This window comes from Elephantulus edwardii, unplaced genomic scaffold, assembly GCF_000299155.1.
Source record: "Elephantulus edwardii isolate Elephantulus edwardi_28Jun2011 unplaced genomic scaffold, EleEdw1.0 scaffold00308, whole genome shotgun sequence".
NCBI classification, from domain to species: Eukaryota; Metazoa; Chordata; class Mammalia; order Macroscelidea; family Macroscelididae; genus Elephantulus; species Elephantulus edwardii.
In genome coordinates this window covers 2,668,030-2,686,440 of record NW_006400058.1, presented here as the reverse complement: position 1 = coordinate 2,686,440, position 18,411 = coordinate 2,668,030, and the positions used below count along the sequence as shown (strand labels likewise).

The 18,411-nt window shown below is 51.3% G+C and overlaps 1 protein-coding gene and 1 pseudogene across 1 annotated transcript; one reads left to right on the top strand and one right to left on the bottom strand.

Moving 5' to 3' along the window:
• Positions 1 to 13,418, bottom strand: part of LOC102867818 — a 16,954-nt pseudogene extending 3,536 nt beyond the window's left edge.
• A 72-nt stretch (positions 13,419 to 13,490) lies between these two features.
• On the top strand, positions 13,491 to 13,916 carry LOC102867408 (glutamine-rich protein 2-like). The gene is made up of 2 exons (XM_006901129.1): positions 13,491 to 13,501; positions 13,622 to 13,916. The coding sequence occupies exons 1-2, from the start codon at positions 13,491 to 13,493 to the stop codon at positions 13,914 to 13,916; spliced, it is 306 nt and encodes a 101-aa protein (XP_006901191.1).
• The last annotated feature ends 4,495 nt before the right edge of the window (positions 13,917 to 18,411 follow it).

The window sequence follows — 18,411 nt, the reverse complement described above, 5'->3', positions numbered from 1 at the left end:
TTTACTCCCTGTGAGGTGTTTACCCCCTGTGAGGTGTCTATCCTCCTGTTAGGTTTTAATCCTTGTGTGACGTGTTTATCCTCCCGTGAGGTTTATATCCTCCTGTGAGTTTTTTACCCCCTGTGAGGTGGTTATCCCCTGTAAAGTGTGTACCACTCTGTGAGGTGTTTGCCCCCTGTGAGGTGTTTACCCCCTCTCCCTGTGAGGTGTTTACCCCTGTGAGGTGTTTATCCACCTTGAGGTGTTTACCCCCCTGTGAGGTATTTACCCCCTGTGAGGTGTTTATCCTCTTGTGAGGTGTTTATACTCCTGTGAGGTGTTTATCCCCCTGTGAGGTGTTTATCCCCTGTAAGGTGTTTAACCCCCTGTGAGGTGTTTATTCCCTTAGCCCCGTGTGAGGTGCTTATCCCCCTGTGAGTTGTTTACCCTCCTCTGAGGTGTTTATTCCCTGTGAGGTGTTTACCCCCTTTCAGGTGGTTATCCTCCTGTGAGGTGTTTATCCCCCTGTGAGTTGTTTACCCCCTGTGAGGTGTTTACCCCCCTTTGAGGTGTTTATCCACTGTGAGGTGTTTATCCCCCTGTGAGGTGTTTCACCCCCTGTGAGTTGTTTATTCCCTGTGAGGTATTTAACCCCTTTGAGGTGTTTATCCCCCTGTGAGGTGTTTATCCCCCTGTGAGGTGTTTCACCCCCTTTGAGGTGTTTATCCTCCTGTGTGGGGTGTTTATCCTCCTGTGAGGTGTTTATGCCCCTGTGACTTGTTTACCTCCCGTGAGTTGTTTACACCCTGTGAGGCGTTTACCCCCTTTGAGGTGTTCATCCTCCTGTGAGGTGTTTATTCTCCTATGAGTTGACTAAGTTTATCCCCTATGAAGATTTTAAGCCCCTGTGAGGTGTCTACACCCCCTTGAGGTGTTTACGCCCCTGTGAGGTATGTATACCCTGTAAGATGTGTACCACTCTGTGAGGTGTTTATCCCACTGTGAGGTGTGTATCCTCCTGTGAGTTGTTTAGCCCTTGTGAGGTGTTTATTCCCCGTGAGATGTTTACGCTTGCTCCCTTTGAGGTGTTTATTCCCCCCCTCCGTGAGGTGCTTATCCCATGTTAGTTGTTTAAACCCTTTGAGGTGTGTATCATCCTGTGAGGTGTTCATCCACCTGTGAGGTCTTTACCCGATTAGAGGTGTTTATCTTCCTGAGAGGTGTTTATCCACCTATTAGGTGTTGACCCCCTGTGAGGTGTTTTCCCCCTGTGAGGTGTTTACACACTTTGAGGTGTTTATCCCCTGTGCGGTGTTTACCCCCTGTGAGGTGTTTACCCCCCTGTGAGGTGTTTATTCCCTGTGAGGTGTTTATCCCCTTTGAGGTGTTTATCCTCCTGTGAGGTGTTTATACCCCTATGAGGTGTTTATCCCCTGTGAGGTGTTTCACCCCCTGCGAGGTGTTTATTCTCTGAAAGGTGTTTACTCCATTTAGGTGTTTATCCTCCTGTGGGGTGTTTATCCTCCTGTGAGGTGTTTATGCCCCTGTGAGTTGTTTACCCCCTGTGAGCTGTTTACCCCCTGTGAGGTGTTTGCGCCCTTTGAGGTTTTTTCTCCCTGTGAAGTGTTTACCTTCCTGTGAGGTGTTTATCCCCCTGTCAGGTGTTTATACCCTGTGAGGTTTTTATCCCCCTGTGAAATGTTTATCTACCTATGAGGTGTTTACCCCCTCTGAGGTGTTTATCGTCCTGTGAGTTGTTTATCCCCCCGTGAGGTGTTTATCCCTTGTAAGTGTGTACCACTCTGTGAGGTTTTTGCCCTCTGTGAGTTGTTTACCCCCTCTCCCTGTGAGGTGTTTACCCCTGTGATGTGTTTATCCACCTTGAGGGGTTTACCCCCCTGTGAGGTGTTTAGCCCCCTGTGAGGTGTTTATTCCCTGTGAGGTGTTTATGCTCCCTCCCTGTGATGTGTTTACCCCCCTGTTAGGTGCTTATGCCCTGTGAGGTGTTTACCCCCTTTGAGGTGTTCATCCTCCTGTGAGGTGTTTATCCTCCTATGAGTTGACTAAGTTTATCCCCTGTGAAGAGTTTAAGCCACTGTGAGGTGTATACACCCCCTTTAGGTGTTTACCCCCCTGTGCGGTGTGTGTCCCCTGTAAGATGTGTACCACTCTGTGAGGTGTTTATCCCACTGTGAAGGATGTATCCTCCTGTGAGTTGTTTAGTCCCCTGTGAGGTGTTTATTCCCAGTGAGGTGTTTACACTCCGTGCCTTGAGGTGTTTATCTGCCCCGTGAGATGTTTATCCCCTGTTAGTTGTTTACCCCCTTTGAGGTGTGTTTCATCCTGTGAGCTGTTCATCCACCTGTGAGGTGTTCATTCACCTGTGAGGTCTTTACCCCCTTTGAGGTGTTTATCCTCCTGAGAGGTGTTTATCAACCTATGAGGTGTTTACACCCCTGTGAGGTGTTTATTCCCCTTGAGTTTTTTTAACCCCTATGAGGTGTTTATACTCCTTTGAAGTGTTTATCCCCCTGTGAGGTGTTTGTCCCCCTGTGAGGTGTTTATCCACATGTGAGGTGTGCCTCCTCCTGTGAGATGTTTATCCCCCATGAGTTGTTTACCCCCTGTGAGGTGTATATCCTCTTATGAGGTGTTTATCTGCCCCTGAGGTCTTTACCCCCCTGTGAGGTGTTTACCCCTGTGAGGTGTTTACTCCCCTTTGAGGTGCTTATCCCCTGTGCGGTGTTTACACACTATGAGAATTTTACCGCCAGTGAGGTGTTTACCACCCTCTGAGGTGTTTATTCCCTGTGAGGTGTTTATCCCCTTTGAGGTGTTTATCCTCCTGTGAGGTGTTTATGCCCCTGTGAGTTGTTTATCCCCCGTGAGTTGTTCACCCCCTGTGAGGTGTGTACCCCTTTTGAGTTTTCACCCCCGTGATGTGTTTACCCTCCTGTGAGGTGTTTATCCCCTTTGAGGTGTTTATCCCCTGTGAGGTGTTTACCCCCCTGTGAGGTTTTTATTCCCTGTGAGGTGTTTACCCCCCTGTCAGGTGTGTATCCTCCTGTGAGTTGTTTACCCCCTGTGAGGTGTTTACCCCCCTGTAAGGTGTATATTCCCTCTGAGGTGTTTATCCCCCTGTGAGGTATTTATCTCCCGTGAGGTGTTTACCACCCTGTGAGGTGTTTATTACCTGTGAGGTGTTTACCCCCCTGTCAGGTGTGTATCCTCCTGTGAGGTGTTTATTCCCCTTGAGTTTTTTTTAACCCCTGTTAGGTGTTTATCCTCCTTTGACGTGTTTATCCCCCTGTGAGGTGTTTCACTCCCTTTGAAGTGTTTATTCCCCGTGAGGTCTTTACGCTCCCTCCCTTTGAGATGTTTATCCCCCCCCGTGAGGTGCTTATCCCCTGTTAGTTGTTTACCCCCTTTGAGGTGTGTATCCTCCTGTGAGGTGTTCATCCACCTGTGAGGAGTTCATCCACCTGTGAGGACTTTACCCCCTTTGAGGAGTTTATCCTCCTGAGAGGTGTTTCTCCACCTATGAGGTGTTTACCCCCCTGTGAGGTGTTTATTCCTTGTGAGGTGTTTATCCTAGTGTGAGGTGTTTATCCCGGTGTGAGGTGTTTATCCCCCTGTGAGTTGTTTATTCCCCTCTGAGGTGTTTATCCCCCTGTGAGTTGTTTACTCCCTGTGAGGTGTTTATCCCCTGTTCAGTGTTTACCCACTTTGAGGTGATTACCCCCTTTGAGGTGTTTACACCGCTGTGAGTTCTTTTTTCCCTGTGAGATTGTTAACCCCTTTGAGGTTTTTATCCTCCTGTGAGGTGTTTATCTCCCTGTGAGGTGTTTATCCCCTGTGAGGTGTTTATCCCCTGTGAGGCGTTTCATCCCCTTTGAGGTGTTTATTCCCTGAAAGGTTTTTACCCCCTTTCAGGTGTTTATCCTGCTGTGGGGTGTTTATGCCCCTGTGATTTATTTACCCCCCTGTGAGTTGTTTACACCCTGTGAGGTGTTTACCCCCTTTGAGGTGTTCGTCCTCCTGTGAAGTGTTTATCCTCCTATGAGTTGACTAAGTTTATCCCCTGTGAAGATTTTAAGCCCCTGTGAGGTCTCTACACCCCTTGAGGTGTTTACATCCCTCTGAGGTCTGTATCCCCTGTAAGATGTGTACCACTCTGTGAGGTGTTTGTCCCACTGTGAGGTGTGTATCCCCCTGTGAGTTGTTTAACCCCCTGTGAGGTGTTTATTCCCCGTGAGGTGGTTATGCTCCCTCCCTTTGAGGTGTTTCTTCCACCGCCTTCATGAGGTGCTTATCCCCTGTTAGTTGTTTAAACCCTTTGAGGTGTGTATCGTCCTGTGAGGTGTTCATCCACCTGTGAGGTGTTCATCCACCTGTGAGGTCTTTACCCGCTTTGAGGTGTTTATCCTCCTGAGAGGTGTTTATCCACCTATGAGGTGTTTACCCCCTTGTGAGGTGTTTATGCCCTGTGAGGTGTTTACCCCCTTTGAGGTGTTTACCCCCTGTGTGGTGTTTACACCCTGTGCGGTGTTTATCCACTTTGAGGTGTTACCCCCTGTGAGGTATTTACCCCCCTGTGAGGTGTTTATCCCCTTTGAGGTGTTTATCCTCCTGTGAGGTGTTTCACCCCCTGTGAGGTGTTTATTCCCTGAAAAGTGTTTACCCCCTTTGAGATGTTTATCCTCATGTGAGGTGCTTTTACTCCTGTGAGGTGTTTATGCTCCTTTGAGTTGTTTACCCCCCGTGAGTTGTTTACCCCCTGTGAGGGGTTTACCCCCTTTGAGGTTTTTCCCCCTGTGAGGTGTTTACCATCCTGTGAGGTGTGTATCGCCCTGTCAGGTGTTTACCCCTTGTGAGGTTTTTATCCCCCTCTGAACTGTTTATCCACCTGTGAGGTGTTTAACCCCTGTGAGGTGTTTATCGTCCTGTGAGGTGTTTATCCCTTGTAAGTGTGTACCACACTGTGAGGTGTTTGCCCCTTGTGAGGTGTTTATACCCTGTGAGGTGTTTCACCCTCTTTGAGTTATTTATTCCCTGAAAGGTGTTTACCCCCTTTGAGGTGTTTATCCTCCTGTGAGATGTTTATGCCCCTGTGAGTTGTTTACCCCCTGTGACGTGTTACCACTTTGAGGTTTTTCCCCCCTGTGAGGTGTTTACCCTCCTGTGAGGTGTTTATACCCCTGTCGGGTGTTTACCCCCTGTGAGGTTTTTATCACCCTGTGAATTGTTTCTCCACCTGTGAGGGGTTTACCCCCTGTGAGATGTTTATCGTCCTGTGAGGTGTTTATCACTCCTGTGAGGTGTTTATCACTTGTAAGTGTGTACCACTCTGTGAGGTGTGTGCCCCCTGTGAGGTGTTTACCCCGTTTCCCTGTGAGGTGTTAACGCCTGTGATGTGTTAATCCACCTTGAGGGATTTACCCCTCTGTGAGGTGTTTATTCCCCGTGAGGTGTTTACGCTCCCTCCCTGTGAGGTGTTAACCCCCTTGTGAGGTTTTTATTACCTATGAGGTGTTTACCCCCCTGTCAGGTGTGTATCCTCCTGTGAGTTGTTTCACCCCCTGTGAGATGTGTATCATCCTGTGAGGTGTTCATCCACCTGTGAGGTGTTCATCCACTTGTGAGGTCTTTACCCCCTTTGAGGTGTTTATCCTCCTGAGAGGTGTTTATCAACCTATGAGGTGTTTACCACCCTGTGAGGTGTTTATTCCCTGTGAGGTGTTTATCCCCCTGTGAGGTGTTTATTCCCTGTGAGGTGTTTATCCCCCTGTGAGGTGTTTATCCCCTGTGAGGTGTTTACTGCCCTGTGAGGTGTTTATCCTCCTGTGAGGTGTTTATTCCCCTTGAGTTTTTTTAACCCCTGTGAGGTGTTTATACTCCTTTGAAGTGTTTATTCCCCTGTGAGGTGTTTGTCCCCCTGTAAGGTGTTTATCCTCCTGTGAGGTGTGCCTCCTCCTGTGAGATGTTTATCCCCCATGAGTTGTTTACCCCCTGTGAGGTGTATATCCTCTTATGGGGTGTTTATCTGCCCCTGAGGTCTTTACCCCGCTGTGAGGTGTTTATCCCCTGTGCGGTGTTTGCACACTTTGAGATTTTTACCGCCTGTGAGGGGTTTACCACCCTGTGAGGTGTTTATCCCCTTTGAAGTGTTTATCCTCCTGTGAGGTGTTTATGCCCCTGTGAGTTGTTTATCCCCCATGAGTTGTTCACCCCCTGTGAAGTGTGTACCCCTTTTGAGTTTTTTCCCCCCATGAGGTGTTTACCCTCCTGTGAGGTGTTTATCCCCTTTGAGGTGTTTATTGTCCTGTGTGGTGTTTATACCCCTGTGAGGTGTTTATCCCCTGTGAGTTGTTTCACCCCCTGTGAGGTGTTTATTCCCTGAAAGGTGTTTACCCCCTTTGAGGTGTTTATCCTCCTCTGGGGTGTTTATCCTCCTGTGAGATGTTTATGCCCCTGTGAGTTGTTTACCCCCTGTGAGGTATTTACCCCCTTTAAGGTTTTCCCCCCTGTGAGGTGTTTATTCCCCTGTCAGGTGTTTACAACCTGTGAGGTTTTTATCCCCCTGTGAATTGTTTATTCACATGTGTGGTATTTACCCCAATGTAAGGTGTGTATCCTCCTGTGAGATGTTTATCCCCCATGAGTTGTTTACCCCCTGTGAGGTGTTTATCGTCCTTTGAGGTGTTTATTCCCCCTATGAGGTCTTTACTCCCTGTGAGGTGTTACCCCCTGTGAGGTGTCTATCCTCCTGTTAGGTTTTAATCCTTCTGTGACGTGTTTATCCTCCCGTGAGGTTTATATCGTCCTGTGACGTTTTTCCCCCCTGTAAAGTGTGTCCCCCTCTGGGAGCTGTTTGCCCCCTGTGAGGTGTTTATTCCCTATGAAATATTTACCCCCCTTTGAGGTGTTCATCCTCCTGTGAGGTGTTGATCCTCCTAGGAGTTGACTAAGTTTATCACCTGTGAAGAGTTTAAGCCACTGTGAGGTGTTTACACCCCCTTTAGGTGTTTACCCCCCTGTGAGGTGTGTATCCCCTATAAGATGTGTACCACCCTGTGAGGTGTTTATCCCACTGTGAGGTGTGTATCCTCCTGTGAGTTGTTTAGCCCCCTGTGAGGTGTTTTTTCCCTATGAGGTGTTTATGCTCCCTGCCTTGAGGTGTTTATCCCCCCCGTGAGGTGCTTATCCCCTGTTAGCTGTTTACTCCCTTTGAGGTGTGTATCATCCTGTGAGTTGTTCATCCACCTGTGAGGTGTTCATCCACTTGTGAGTTCTTTACCCCCTTTGAGGTGTTTATCCTCCTGAGAGGTGTTAATCCACCTATGAGGTGTTTACCCCCCTGTGAGGTGTTTATTCCCTGTGAGGTGTTTATCCCCTGTGCAGTGTTTACTCACTTTGAGGTGTTTACACCCTGTGAGGTGTTTACCCCTCTGTGAGGTGTTTATTCCCTGTGAGGTGTTTATCCCCTTTGAGGTGTTTACCCCCTTTCAGATGTTTATCCTCCTGTGAGGTGTTTATCCCCCTGTAAGATGTGTACCACTCTGTGAGGTGTTTATCTTCCTATGAGGTGTTTATGTCCCTGTGAGGTTTTTGTCCCCTGTGAGTTGCTTCACCCCCTGTGAGGTGTTTATTCCCTGAAAGGTGTTTACCCCCTTTGAGGTATTTATCCTCCTGTGGGGTGTTTATGCTCCTGTGAGGTGTTTATGCCCCTGTGAGCTGTTTACCCCCCGTGAGTTGTTTACACCCTGTGAGGTGTTTACCCCCTTTGAGGTGTTCATCCTCCTGTGAGGTGTTTATCCTCCTATGAGTTCACTAAGTTTATCCCCTGTGAAGATTTTAAGCCTCTGTGAGCTGTCTACACCCCCTTGAGGTGTTCCCCCCCCCGTGAGGTGTATATCCCCTGTAAGATGTGTACCACTCTGTGAGGTGTTTATCCCACTGTGAGATGTGTATGCTCCTGTGAGGTGTTTAGCCCCTGTGAGGTGTTTACTCCCCATGAGGTGTTAACGCTCCCTCCCTTTGAGTTGTCTATCGCCCCCATGAGGTGCTTATCCCCTGTTAGTAGTTACCCCCTTTGAGGTGTGTATCATCCTGTGAGCTCTTCTTCCACCTGTGAGGTCTTCATCCACCTGTGAGGTCTTTACCCCCTTTGACATGTTTATCCTCCTGAGCAGTGTTTATCCACCTATGAGGTGTTTACCCCCCTGTGAGGTGTTTATGCCCTGTGAGGTGTTACCCCCTGTGTGGTATTTATCCACTTTGAGGTGTTTACCCCCTGTGAGGGGTTTACTCCCCTGTGAGGTGCTTATTCCCTGTGAGGTGTTTATCCCCTTTGAGGTGTTTATCCTCCTGTGAGGTGTTTATACCCCTATGAGGTGTTTATCCCCTGTGAGGTATTTCCCCCAGTGAGGTGTTTATCCACTTTGAGGTGTTTATCCTCCTGTGAGGTGTTTATGCCCCTGTGAGTTGTTTACCCCCCATGAGTTGTTTACCCCCTGTGAGGTGTTTACCCCTTTTGAGGTTTTCCCCCCTTGTGAGGTGTTTACCCTCCTGTGAGGTGTTTATCCCCCTCTCAGGTGTTTACCCCCTGTGAGGTTTTTAAACCCCTGTGAAGTGTTTATCCAACTGTGAGGTGTTTACCCCCTGTCAGGTGTTTATCGTCCTGTGAGATGTTTATCGCCCCTGTGAGGTGTTTATCCCTTCTAAGTGTGTACCACTCTGTGAGGTGTGTGCCCCCTGTGAGGTGTTTACTCCGTTTCCCTGTGAGGTGTTAACGCCTGTGATGTGTTAATCCACCTTGAGGGATTACACCTCTGTGAGGTGTTTATTCCCCGTGAGGTGTTTACACTCCCTCCCTGTGAGGTGTTAACCCCCCTGTTAGGTGCTTTTGCCCTGTGAGGTTTTTACCCCCTTTGAGGTGTTCATCCTTCTGTGAGGTGTTTATCCTCCTATGAGTTGACTAAGTTTATCCCCTGTGAAGAGTTTAAGGCACTGTGAGGTGTTTACACCCCCTTGAGGTGTTTACCCCCCTGTGAGGTGTGTATCCCCTGTAAGATGTGTACCACTCTCGGAGGTGTTTATCCCACAGTGAGGTGTGTATCCTCCTGTGAGTTGTTTCACCCCCTGTGAGGTGTTTATTCCCCGTGAGGTGTTTACGCTCCCTGCCGTGAGGTGTTTATCCCCCCGTGAGGTGCTTAACCCCTGTTAGTTGTTTAAGCCCTTTGAGGTGTGTATCATCCTGTGAGGTGTTCATCCACCTGTGAGGTGTTCATCCACTTGTGAGGTCTTTACCCCATTTGAGGTGTTTATCCTCCTGAGAGCTGTTTATCCACCTATGAGGTGTTTACCCCCCTGTGAGGTGTTTATTCCCTGTTAGGTGTTTATCCCCCTGTGAGGTGTTTATCGTCCTGTGAGGTGTTTATCCTCTGTGCCATGTTTACCCACATTGAGGTGTTTACCCACTGTGAGGTATTTACCCCCCTGTGAGGTGTTTATTCCCTGTGAGGTGTTTATACCCTTTGAGGTGTTTATCGTCCTGTGAGGTGTTTATACCCCTGTGAGGTGTTTATCCCCTGTGAGTTGTTTCACCCCCTGTGAGGTGTTTATTCCCTGAAAGGTGTTTACCCCCTTTGAGGTGTTTATCCTCCTCTGGGGTTTTTATCCTACTGTGAGTTGTTTACCCCCCGTGAGTTATTTACCCCCTGTGAGGTGTTTACCCCCTTTGAGGTTTTTCCCCACTGTGAGGTGTTTATCCTCCTGTGAGGTGTTTATTCCCCTGTCAGGTGTTTACCCCCCGTGAGGTTTTTATCCCCCTGTGAAGTGTTTATTCACCTGTGAGGTGTTTACTCCCCTGTGAGGTGTGTATCCTCCCGTGAGATGTTTATCCCCCATGAGTTGTTTACCCCTTGTGAGGTGTTTATCTTCCTTTGATTTGTTTATGCCCCCTTTGAGGTCTTTACTCCCTATGAGGTATTTACCCCCTGTGAGGTGTCTATCCTCCTGTTAGGTTTTAATCCTTCTGTGACGTGTTTATCTTCCCGTTAGGTTTATATCCTCCTGTGAGGTTTTTACCCCCTATAAAGTGTGTACCACTCTGTTAGGTGTTTGCCCCCTGTGAGGTGTTTACCCCCTCTCCCTGTGAGGTGTTTACCCCTTTGAGATGTTTATCCACCTTGAGGGGTTTACCCCCCTGTGAGGTGTTTACCCCCTCTGAGGTGTTTATCCTATTGTGAGGTGTTTATTCTCCTGTGAGGTGTTTATCCACCTATGAGGTGTTTACCCCCCTGTGATGTGTTTATTCCCTGTGAGGTGTTTACCCCCTTTGAGGTGTTTACCCCCTGTGAGGTATTTACCCCCCCTGTGAGGTGTTTATCCTCCTGTGAGGTGTTTATGCCCCTGTGAGCTCTTTACCCCCCGTGAGTTGTTTACACCCTGTGAGGTGTTTACCCCCTTTGAGGTGTTCATCCTCCTGTGAGGTGTTTATCCTCCTATGAGCTGACTAAGTTTATTCCCTGTGTAGATTTTAAGCCCCTGTGAGGTGTCTAAAACCCCTTGAGGTGTTTACCCCCCTGTGAGGTGTGTATCCCCTGTAAGATGTGTACCACTCTGTGAGGTGTTTATCCCACTGTGAGGTGTGTATCCTCCTGTGAGTTGTTTAGCCCCTGTGAGGTGTTTATTCCCCATGAGGTGTTGACGCTCCCTGCCTTGAGGTGTTTATCCCCCCCCCGTGAGGTGCTTATACCCTGTTAGTTGTTTACCCCCTTTGAGGTGTGTATCATCCTGTGAGGTGATCATCCACCTGTGAGGTGTTCATCCACCTGTGAGGTCTTTATCCCCTTTGAGGTGTTTATCCTCCTGAGAGGTGTTTATCCACCTATGAGGTGTTTATCCCCCTGTGAAGTGTTTATCCCCTGTGAGGTGTTTCACCCCCTGTCAGGTGTTTATCCCCTTTGAGGTGTTTATCCTCCAGTGAGGTGTTTATGCCCCTGTGAGTTGTTTAACCCCCGTGGGTTGTTTAACCCCTGTGAAGTGTTTACCCACTTTGAGGTTTTTTCCCCCTGTGAGGTGTTTACCCTCCTTTGAGGTGTTTATCCCCCTGTCAGGTGTTTACCCCCTGTGAGCTTTTTATCCCCCTGTGAAATTTTTTCCACCTGTGAGGTGTTTACCCCCTGTGAGGTGTTTATCGTCCTGTGATGTGTTTTGTCGCCCCTGTGAGGTGTTTATCCCTTGTAAGTGTGTACCACTCTGTGAGGTATTTTCCCCCTGTGACGTGTTTACCCCCTCTCCCTGTGAAGTGTTTACGCCTGTGATGTGTTAATCCACCTTGAGGGCTTTAACCCCCTGTGAGGTGCTTAGGCCCCTGTAATGTGTTTATTCCCCGTGAGGTGTTTACTCTCCCTCCCTGTGAGGTGTTTACCCCCCTGTTAGGTGCTTATGCCCTGTGAGGTGTTTACCCCCTTTGAAGTTTTCATCCTCCTGTGAGGTGTTTATCCTCCTATGAGTTGACTAAGTTTATCCCCTGTGAAGAGTTTACCCCCTCTCCTTGTGAGGTCTTTACCGCTGTGAGGTGTTTATCCACCTTGAGGGGTTTACCCCACTGTGAGGTGTTTACCCCCTGTGAGGTGTTTATCCCTTTGTGTGGTATTTATCATCCTGTGAGGTGTTTATTCTCCCGTGAGGTGTTTATACCCCTGTGAGGTTTTTATAATCCTGTGAGTTTTTTATCCACCTGTGAGGTGTTTACCCCCCTGTCAGATGTGTATTCTCCTGTGAGGTGTTTATCCCCCGTGAGTTTTTTTACCCCCTGTGAGGTCTTTATCCTCCTTTGAGGTGTTTATCCCCCTGTGAGGTGTTTATCCCCCAGGGAGGTGTGTATCCTCCTGTGAGGTGTTTATCCCCCATGAGTTGTTTACGCCTTGTGAGGTGTTTGTCCACCGTGAGGTGTTTACCCCCCTGTGACGTGTGTATACTCCTGTGAGGTGTGTATCCTCCTGTGACGTTTTTATCTCCCGTGAGGTGTTTACGCTCCCTCCCTGTGAGGTGTTTACCCCCCTGTTAGGTGCTTATGCCGTGTGAGGTGTTTACCCCCTTTGAGGTGTTCATTCTCCTGTGAGGTGTGTATCCTCCTATGAGTTGACTACGTTTATCCCCTGTGAAGATTTTAAGCCCCTGTGAGGTGTTTTCCATTTGCTTTGAATACTTCCTGGATCGTTTATTATTCTGCCAAAAGCATCCTTAAGTATAACAACTGAAGGTTTGAATTTGTTCTTCAGTTCCTTGAGCTTCCTGTAGCCACTGTTCTGCCATCTTCCGCCAGGTGAGGCTGCATGGCTGTTGGAATTGGGCGGCTGCTGCTGCCATTGTCGGGAGCTGAATGAAGGCTGGGGTTGGGCCTGGGTAAACTCGGGGGTGGTGCTGGCCTGTGGCTGGTGGTACTGTGGTGTGGCGATGGGTTGGCTTGGGCTTGTGTAGGAGTAGCTCGGGGTCCTTAGTGGTGTGGCCACTGGCTGCTGGGCCGGTGTTGGGAACACATGGTAAGTGCTGTTGCCTCCTCCGCTGCCACCATAGCCGTACTGGCTAGAGGCCCACTGGGCGGGGGCTGGCGTTGTGGTTCTGTCCTTGGCCGCTCACAGCATCAATGGCCTGAACGTTTGTGAGGTCATGCTCTGAGGCAGAGCGGTCGCAGCCCGTGTGAGATCCGCAAAGTGGATGTTGGCTGGAGTAGCATTGATAGAGGCAGGTGTCCGAGTCCTGCTGCTGTTGCTGCTGCTTCTGCTGGGGGTGATACCTGGTACAGGATCTTGGTAATGATCCTTAAACCATCTAAAAAGTCCATTCACAGTTGGGAAGATTTGGCCACAATAGCGGAATCCTTCTGGAGTCAATGTTACATATTCTATCCTGGGTTTACTCGCGAGCTGGTATCCCAGTAGGAACTTGCCGGGCAGTTCCTTGCAGGCACAGATGAAATAAGGGAGGAAGGGGGGCTTCTGCTCCTTAGTTTTGAGGAGCAGCTCCTCTAATTTCTTGCGGTCCCCACCACTGCAGTCCCGATAATACTTGTGGTTCAGAAGGTCCTGAGCAAAAGACGCCATGGGCTGGACAAAGCGGGCAATGATCTCGTCCAAGTCTTCAAATTGCTCCCTGTCGATCCACAGGGTGGCTCCCAGGGTGAAGGCATACTCCTTGCCTTCTTCTCGAACCTCCACGTGCTGGTAGATGCCGTCACCGACCTTCCAGATCACTGAGAGGTGATTCTCGCCCTTGCTGCTTGGTCGGATGATCACGTCACCCTGGTCCATGGTCTCCATCATCTTTTCGGCTTGCCGGAAATTTATATTGTGGAAAGCCCTGCGGAGCTGGGCGTGGGCTGGACTTGCACACCAGGGCCTGGCCCAGCCTGGCCTTGCACTCCGGGGCATGACCATGTGTCAGCAGAGACCATGAGTCAGCAGAGACCAAGAGTCAGGAGAGACAATGAGTCAGCAGAGACGATGAGTCTTCTGTGACCATGAGGCAGCAGAGACCATGACTCATCAGAAACCATGAGTCAGAGACCATGAGTCAGAGACCTGGCCTGGCTAGAGACTGTAAGTAAGAGACCTGGACTGGCCCTGCCTGGCAGTGCCCTCCGGGACCTGGCCCGGCCTGGCATTGCCCTCCCCGACCTGGCCCGGCCTGGCCTTGCCCTCCGGGACCTGGCCCGGCCTGGCATTGCCCTCCCCGACCTGGCCCGGCCTGGCCTTGCCCTCCGGGACCTGGCCCGGCCTGGCATTGCCCTCCCCGACCTGGCCCGGCCTGGCCTTGCCCTCCGGGACCTGGCCCGGCCTGGCATTGCCCTCCCCGACCTGGCCCGGCCTGGCCTTGCCCTCCGGGGTCTGGCCCTGCCCAGCCTGGTCCGGCCTGTCCTTGCCTTCTGAGGCCTCGCATGGCCTGGCCGTGCACTCCGGGCCCTGGCACTGCCTGGCCTTGCACTCCGCGTCCTGGCCCCTCCTGGCTTTGCCCTCTGGTGCGGGGCCCAGCCTGGCCTTGCCCTCATGAGCCTGGCGATGCCTGGCCTTGTTTTCATGGGCCTGGCTCGGCATGGCCTTGTCCTCCGGGGCCTGACCCCCCCTGGCCTTGCCCTCCGTGGACTGGCCCGGCCTGGCAGTGCCCTCCGTGTCCTTGCCCTGCCTGGCTTTGCCTCCCGGGGCCTGGCACGGCCTGGCCTGGCACGGCCTGGCCTGGCCCCGCCTGGCCTTGCCCTCCTGTGCCTGGTCCGGCCTGGCCTGCCCCAGCTTGACCTTGCCCTCCGGGGCCTGGCCCGGCCTGGCCTTGCCCTCCGGTTCCTGGCCCGGCCTGGCCTGCCCTCTGGGGCCTGGTCCGGCCTTGCCTTGCCCTCTGGGGCCTGGACCGGCTTGGCCTTGCACTCTGGGGCCTGGCCCGACCTGGTCTTGCCCTTCGGGGCCTGGCACGGCCTGTACTTGCCTTCTGGGGCCTGGCTCGGCCTGGCATTGCCTTACGGGGCCTGGTCCGGCCCAGCCTGGCCCACCCAGCCTTGCACTTCGAGGCCTGGACCAGCCTGGCCTTGCCCGGACTGTCCTTGTCCTCCGGGGCCTACCCCAGCCTGGACTTCCTTCCGCGGCCTGGTCTGGCCTTGCCTTGCCCTCCGGTGCCTCGTCTGGCCTGCCCTGGTCTGGCTTGGCCTTGCCTTCTGGGGTCTGGCCCCTTCTAGCCTTGCCCTCCAGGGCCTTGCCCTCCGGGGCCTGGACTGGCTTGGCCTTGCCCTCAAGGGCCTGGACCGGCCTGGCCTTGACCTTTGGGGCCTGGTCCGGCCGGGCCTTGCTTTCCAGATTCCCTTTGAAATGTGCCTCTTTGGTATGCATTGGTAATAATGGGTGACTGAATGCCGCATGCCCGAGGGCCCATCGGTTTTTCCTGTGTACCTTAGAAAGTTGCCTCTTCGTTGTGCATTTTAATAATGGGTCAATGGAATGTCGCAACCCCGAGGGCTTGCCGGTTTTCCCGGTGAGACTCTGAAAGGTGCCTCTTCGTTGCACTTCGATAATAATGGGTGAATGGAATGCCGCAGGACCAAGGGCCCGCCGGTTTACCATGTGTGCCTGTGAAAGGTGCCTTTTCATTGTGTATTGTTAATAAAGGGTGACTACAATGCCGCAAGCCAGAGGGCTCGCCGGGCTTCCCGGTGTGCTTTTGAAAGATGCCTCTTCATTGTGCATTTTAATAATGGGTGAATGGAATGTCGCAGGCCCGAGGGCCCGCCAGTTTTCCTGGTGTGCCCCTGAAAGTTGCCTGTTTTTTGAGCATTGATAATAATGGGTGACTGGAATGCCGCAGGCCCGAGGGCCCGCCGGTTTTGCCTGTGAGCCTTTGAAAGATGCCTCTTCATTGTGCTTTGAGAATAAAGGGTGACTGGAATGCAGCTGTCCCACGGGCCCGCCGGTTTTCCATGTGTGCCTTTGAAAGATGCCTCTTCGTTGCGCATTGATAATAATGGGTGACTGGAATGCCTCAAGCCCAAGGGCCCGCCGGTTTTTCCGGTGTGCCTCTGAATGTTGCCTCTTAGTTGCACATTGTTACTAGTTGGTGACTGGAATGCCGCAGGCCCGAGCGCGCACCATTTTTCCAGTGTGCCTCTGAAAGATACCTCTTCATTGTGCATTGATAATAATGGGTGACTGGAATGCCGCATGCCTGAGGGCCCGCCGGTTTTCCCACTGAGCCTCTGAAAGATGCCTCTTGGTTTCGTATTGATAATAATGCGTGACAGGAATGCCACAGGACCCAGGGCCCGCTGGTTTTCTGGTGAGCCTCTAAAACATGCCTATGCATTCCGCGTTGATAATAATGGGTGACTGGAATGCCGCAGGCCCGAGTGCCCGCCAGGTTTCCCGGTGAGCCTTTGAAAGATGCCTCTTCGTTGTGCATTGATAATAATGGGTGATTGGAATGCCAAAGGCCCGAGGGCCCATCGGTTTTGCCTGTGAGCCTTGGAAAGATTCCTCTTTTTTGTGCTTTGAAAATAAAGGGTGACTAGAATACACCTGGCCAAGGGCCTGCCGGTTTTCCATGGGTGTCTTTGAAAGATGCCTCTTCGATGTGCAGTGATAATAATGGGTGACTGGAATGCCGCAGGCCCTAGGGCCCATCGGTTTTCCCTGTTGCCTTTGAAAGATGCTTCTTCATTGTGCTTTGAGAATAAAGGGTGGCTGAAATGCAGCTGACCGGGGACCCGGCGGTTTTCAATGGGTGCCTTTGAAAGATGCCTCTACGTTGCGCAGTGATAATAATGGGTGACTGGAATGTCGCAGGCCTGAGGGCCCACCGGTTTTCCCGGTGAACCTCTGAAGGACGCCTCTTCGTTGCGCATTGATAATAATGGGTGACTGGAATGCCACAGACCCGACGGCCCACTGGTTTCCCCAGTGAGCCTTTGAAACATGCCTCTCTGTTGCGCATTGATAATAATGTGTGAATGGAATGCCACATGCTTGAGGGCCCGCCGGTTTTCCCACTGAGCCTCTGAAAGATACCTCTTCATTTCCTATTGATAATAATGCGTGAGTGGAATTCCGCCGGCCTGAGGGCCCACCGGTTTTTCCGGTGAGCCTCTGAAACATGCCTCTGCATTCTGCATTGATAATAATGGGTGACTGGAATGGTGCAGTCCCGAGGGCCCGCCGGGTTTCCCAGTGAGCCTCTTAAAGATGCCTCTTCGTTGTGCTTTGACAGTAATGGGTGACTGGAATGCACAAGTCCGAGGGCCCGCCGGATTTCCCAATGAGCCTTTGAAAGATGCCTCTTCGTTCTTCCCAGTGAGCCTTCAAAAGGTGCCTGTTCATTATTCATTGATAATAATGGGTAACTGGCATGCCGCATTCCCGAGTACCCGCTGGGGTTTCCGGTGAGACTTTGAAAGATGCCTCTTCGTTGTGCATTGATAATAATGGGTGAGTGGAATGCCGCAGGCCTGAGGGCCCACCGGTTTTCCTGGTGAGCTGTTGAAAGATGCCTCTTCGTTGTGCATTGATAATAATGGGTGACTGGAATGCTGCAGGCCCAAGGGCCCGCTGATTTTCCTGGTGAGCCTCTGAAGGAGGCCTCTTCGTTGCTCATTGATAATAATGGGTGACTGGAATGCCATAGGCCAGAGGGCCCGCTGGGTTTCCTGATGAGCCTCTGAAAGATGCCTCTTCCTTGCGCTCTGATAATAATGGGTGACTGTAATGCCACAGGCCCGAGGGCCCACCCGTTTTCCCGGTGTGCCTCTGAATTTTGCCTCTTCATTGCGCATTATTAATAGTTGTTGACTGGAATGCCGCAGGCCAGAGGGCCCGAAGTTTTTCCGTTGTGCCTCTGAAGGATGCCTCTTCCTTTCGCTTTGATAATAATGGGGAACCGGAATGCCACCGGCCCGATGGCCCACTGGTTTTCCCAGTGAGCCTGTGAAAGATGCCTCTTTGTTGCACATTGATAATAATGGGTGACTGGAATGCCGCAGCCCCGAGGGCCCGCCGGTTTTCCCGGCGAGCCTCTGAAAGAAGCCTCTTCATTGCGCATGGATAATAATGGATGACTGGAATGCCGCAGGTCCGAGGTCCCGCTGGTTTTCTCAGTGTGCCTTTGAAAGATGCCTCTTCCTTGTGCATTGATCATAATGGGTGTCTAGAATGCCGCAGGCCCGACGGCCTGCCAGGTTTTCCCGTGAGCCTTTGAACGGTGCCTCTTCATTGTGCGTTGATAATAATGGGTGACTGGAATACCGCAGGCCCGAGGGCCCACCGGTTTTCCCTGTGTGCCTGCGAAAGTTGCCTCTTTGTTGTGCATTGATAATAATGGGTTACTGGAATGCTGCAGACACGACAGCCCTCCGGGTTACCCTGTGTGCCATTGAAAGATGCCTCTATGTTGTGTATTGATTACAATGGGTGACTGGAATTCCCCAGGATCAAGGGCCGACCGGTTTTCTCTGTGAGCCTTTGAAAGTTTCTGCTTGGTTGTGCTTTGAGAATAATGGGTGACTGGAATGCCACAGGCCCGAGGGCCTGCCGGGTTTCGCAGTGTGCCTTTGAAAGATGCCTCTTCGTTGCGCATGGAAAATAATGGGTGACTCGAATGCCGCAGGCCGGAGGGACTACCAGGTTTCTCAGAGACCCTTTGAAAGATGCCTCTTCATTGTGCGTTGATAATAATGGGTGACTGGAATGCCACAGTCCCGAGGGCCCGCAGGGTTTCCCTTTGGGCATTTGAAAGATGCCTCTTCATTGTGAATTGATAATAATGGGTGACTGGAATGCCACAGGGCCAAGGGCCAGCCGGTTTTCCCTGTGTGCCTGTGAAAGTTGCCTCTGCATTGTGCATTGATTATAATGGGTGACCGGAATGCCGCAGGCCCGAGGGCCCACCGGTTTTCCC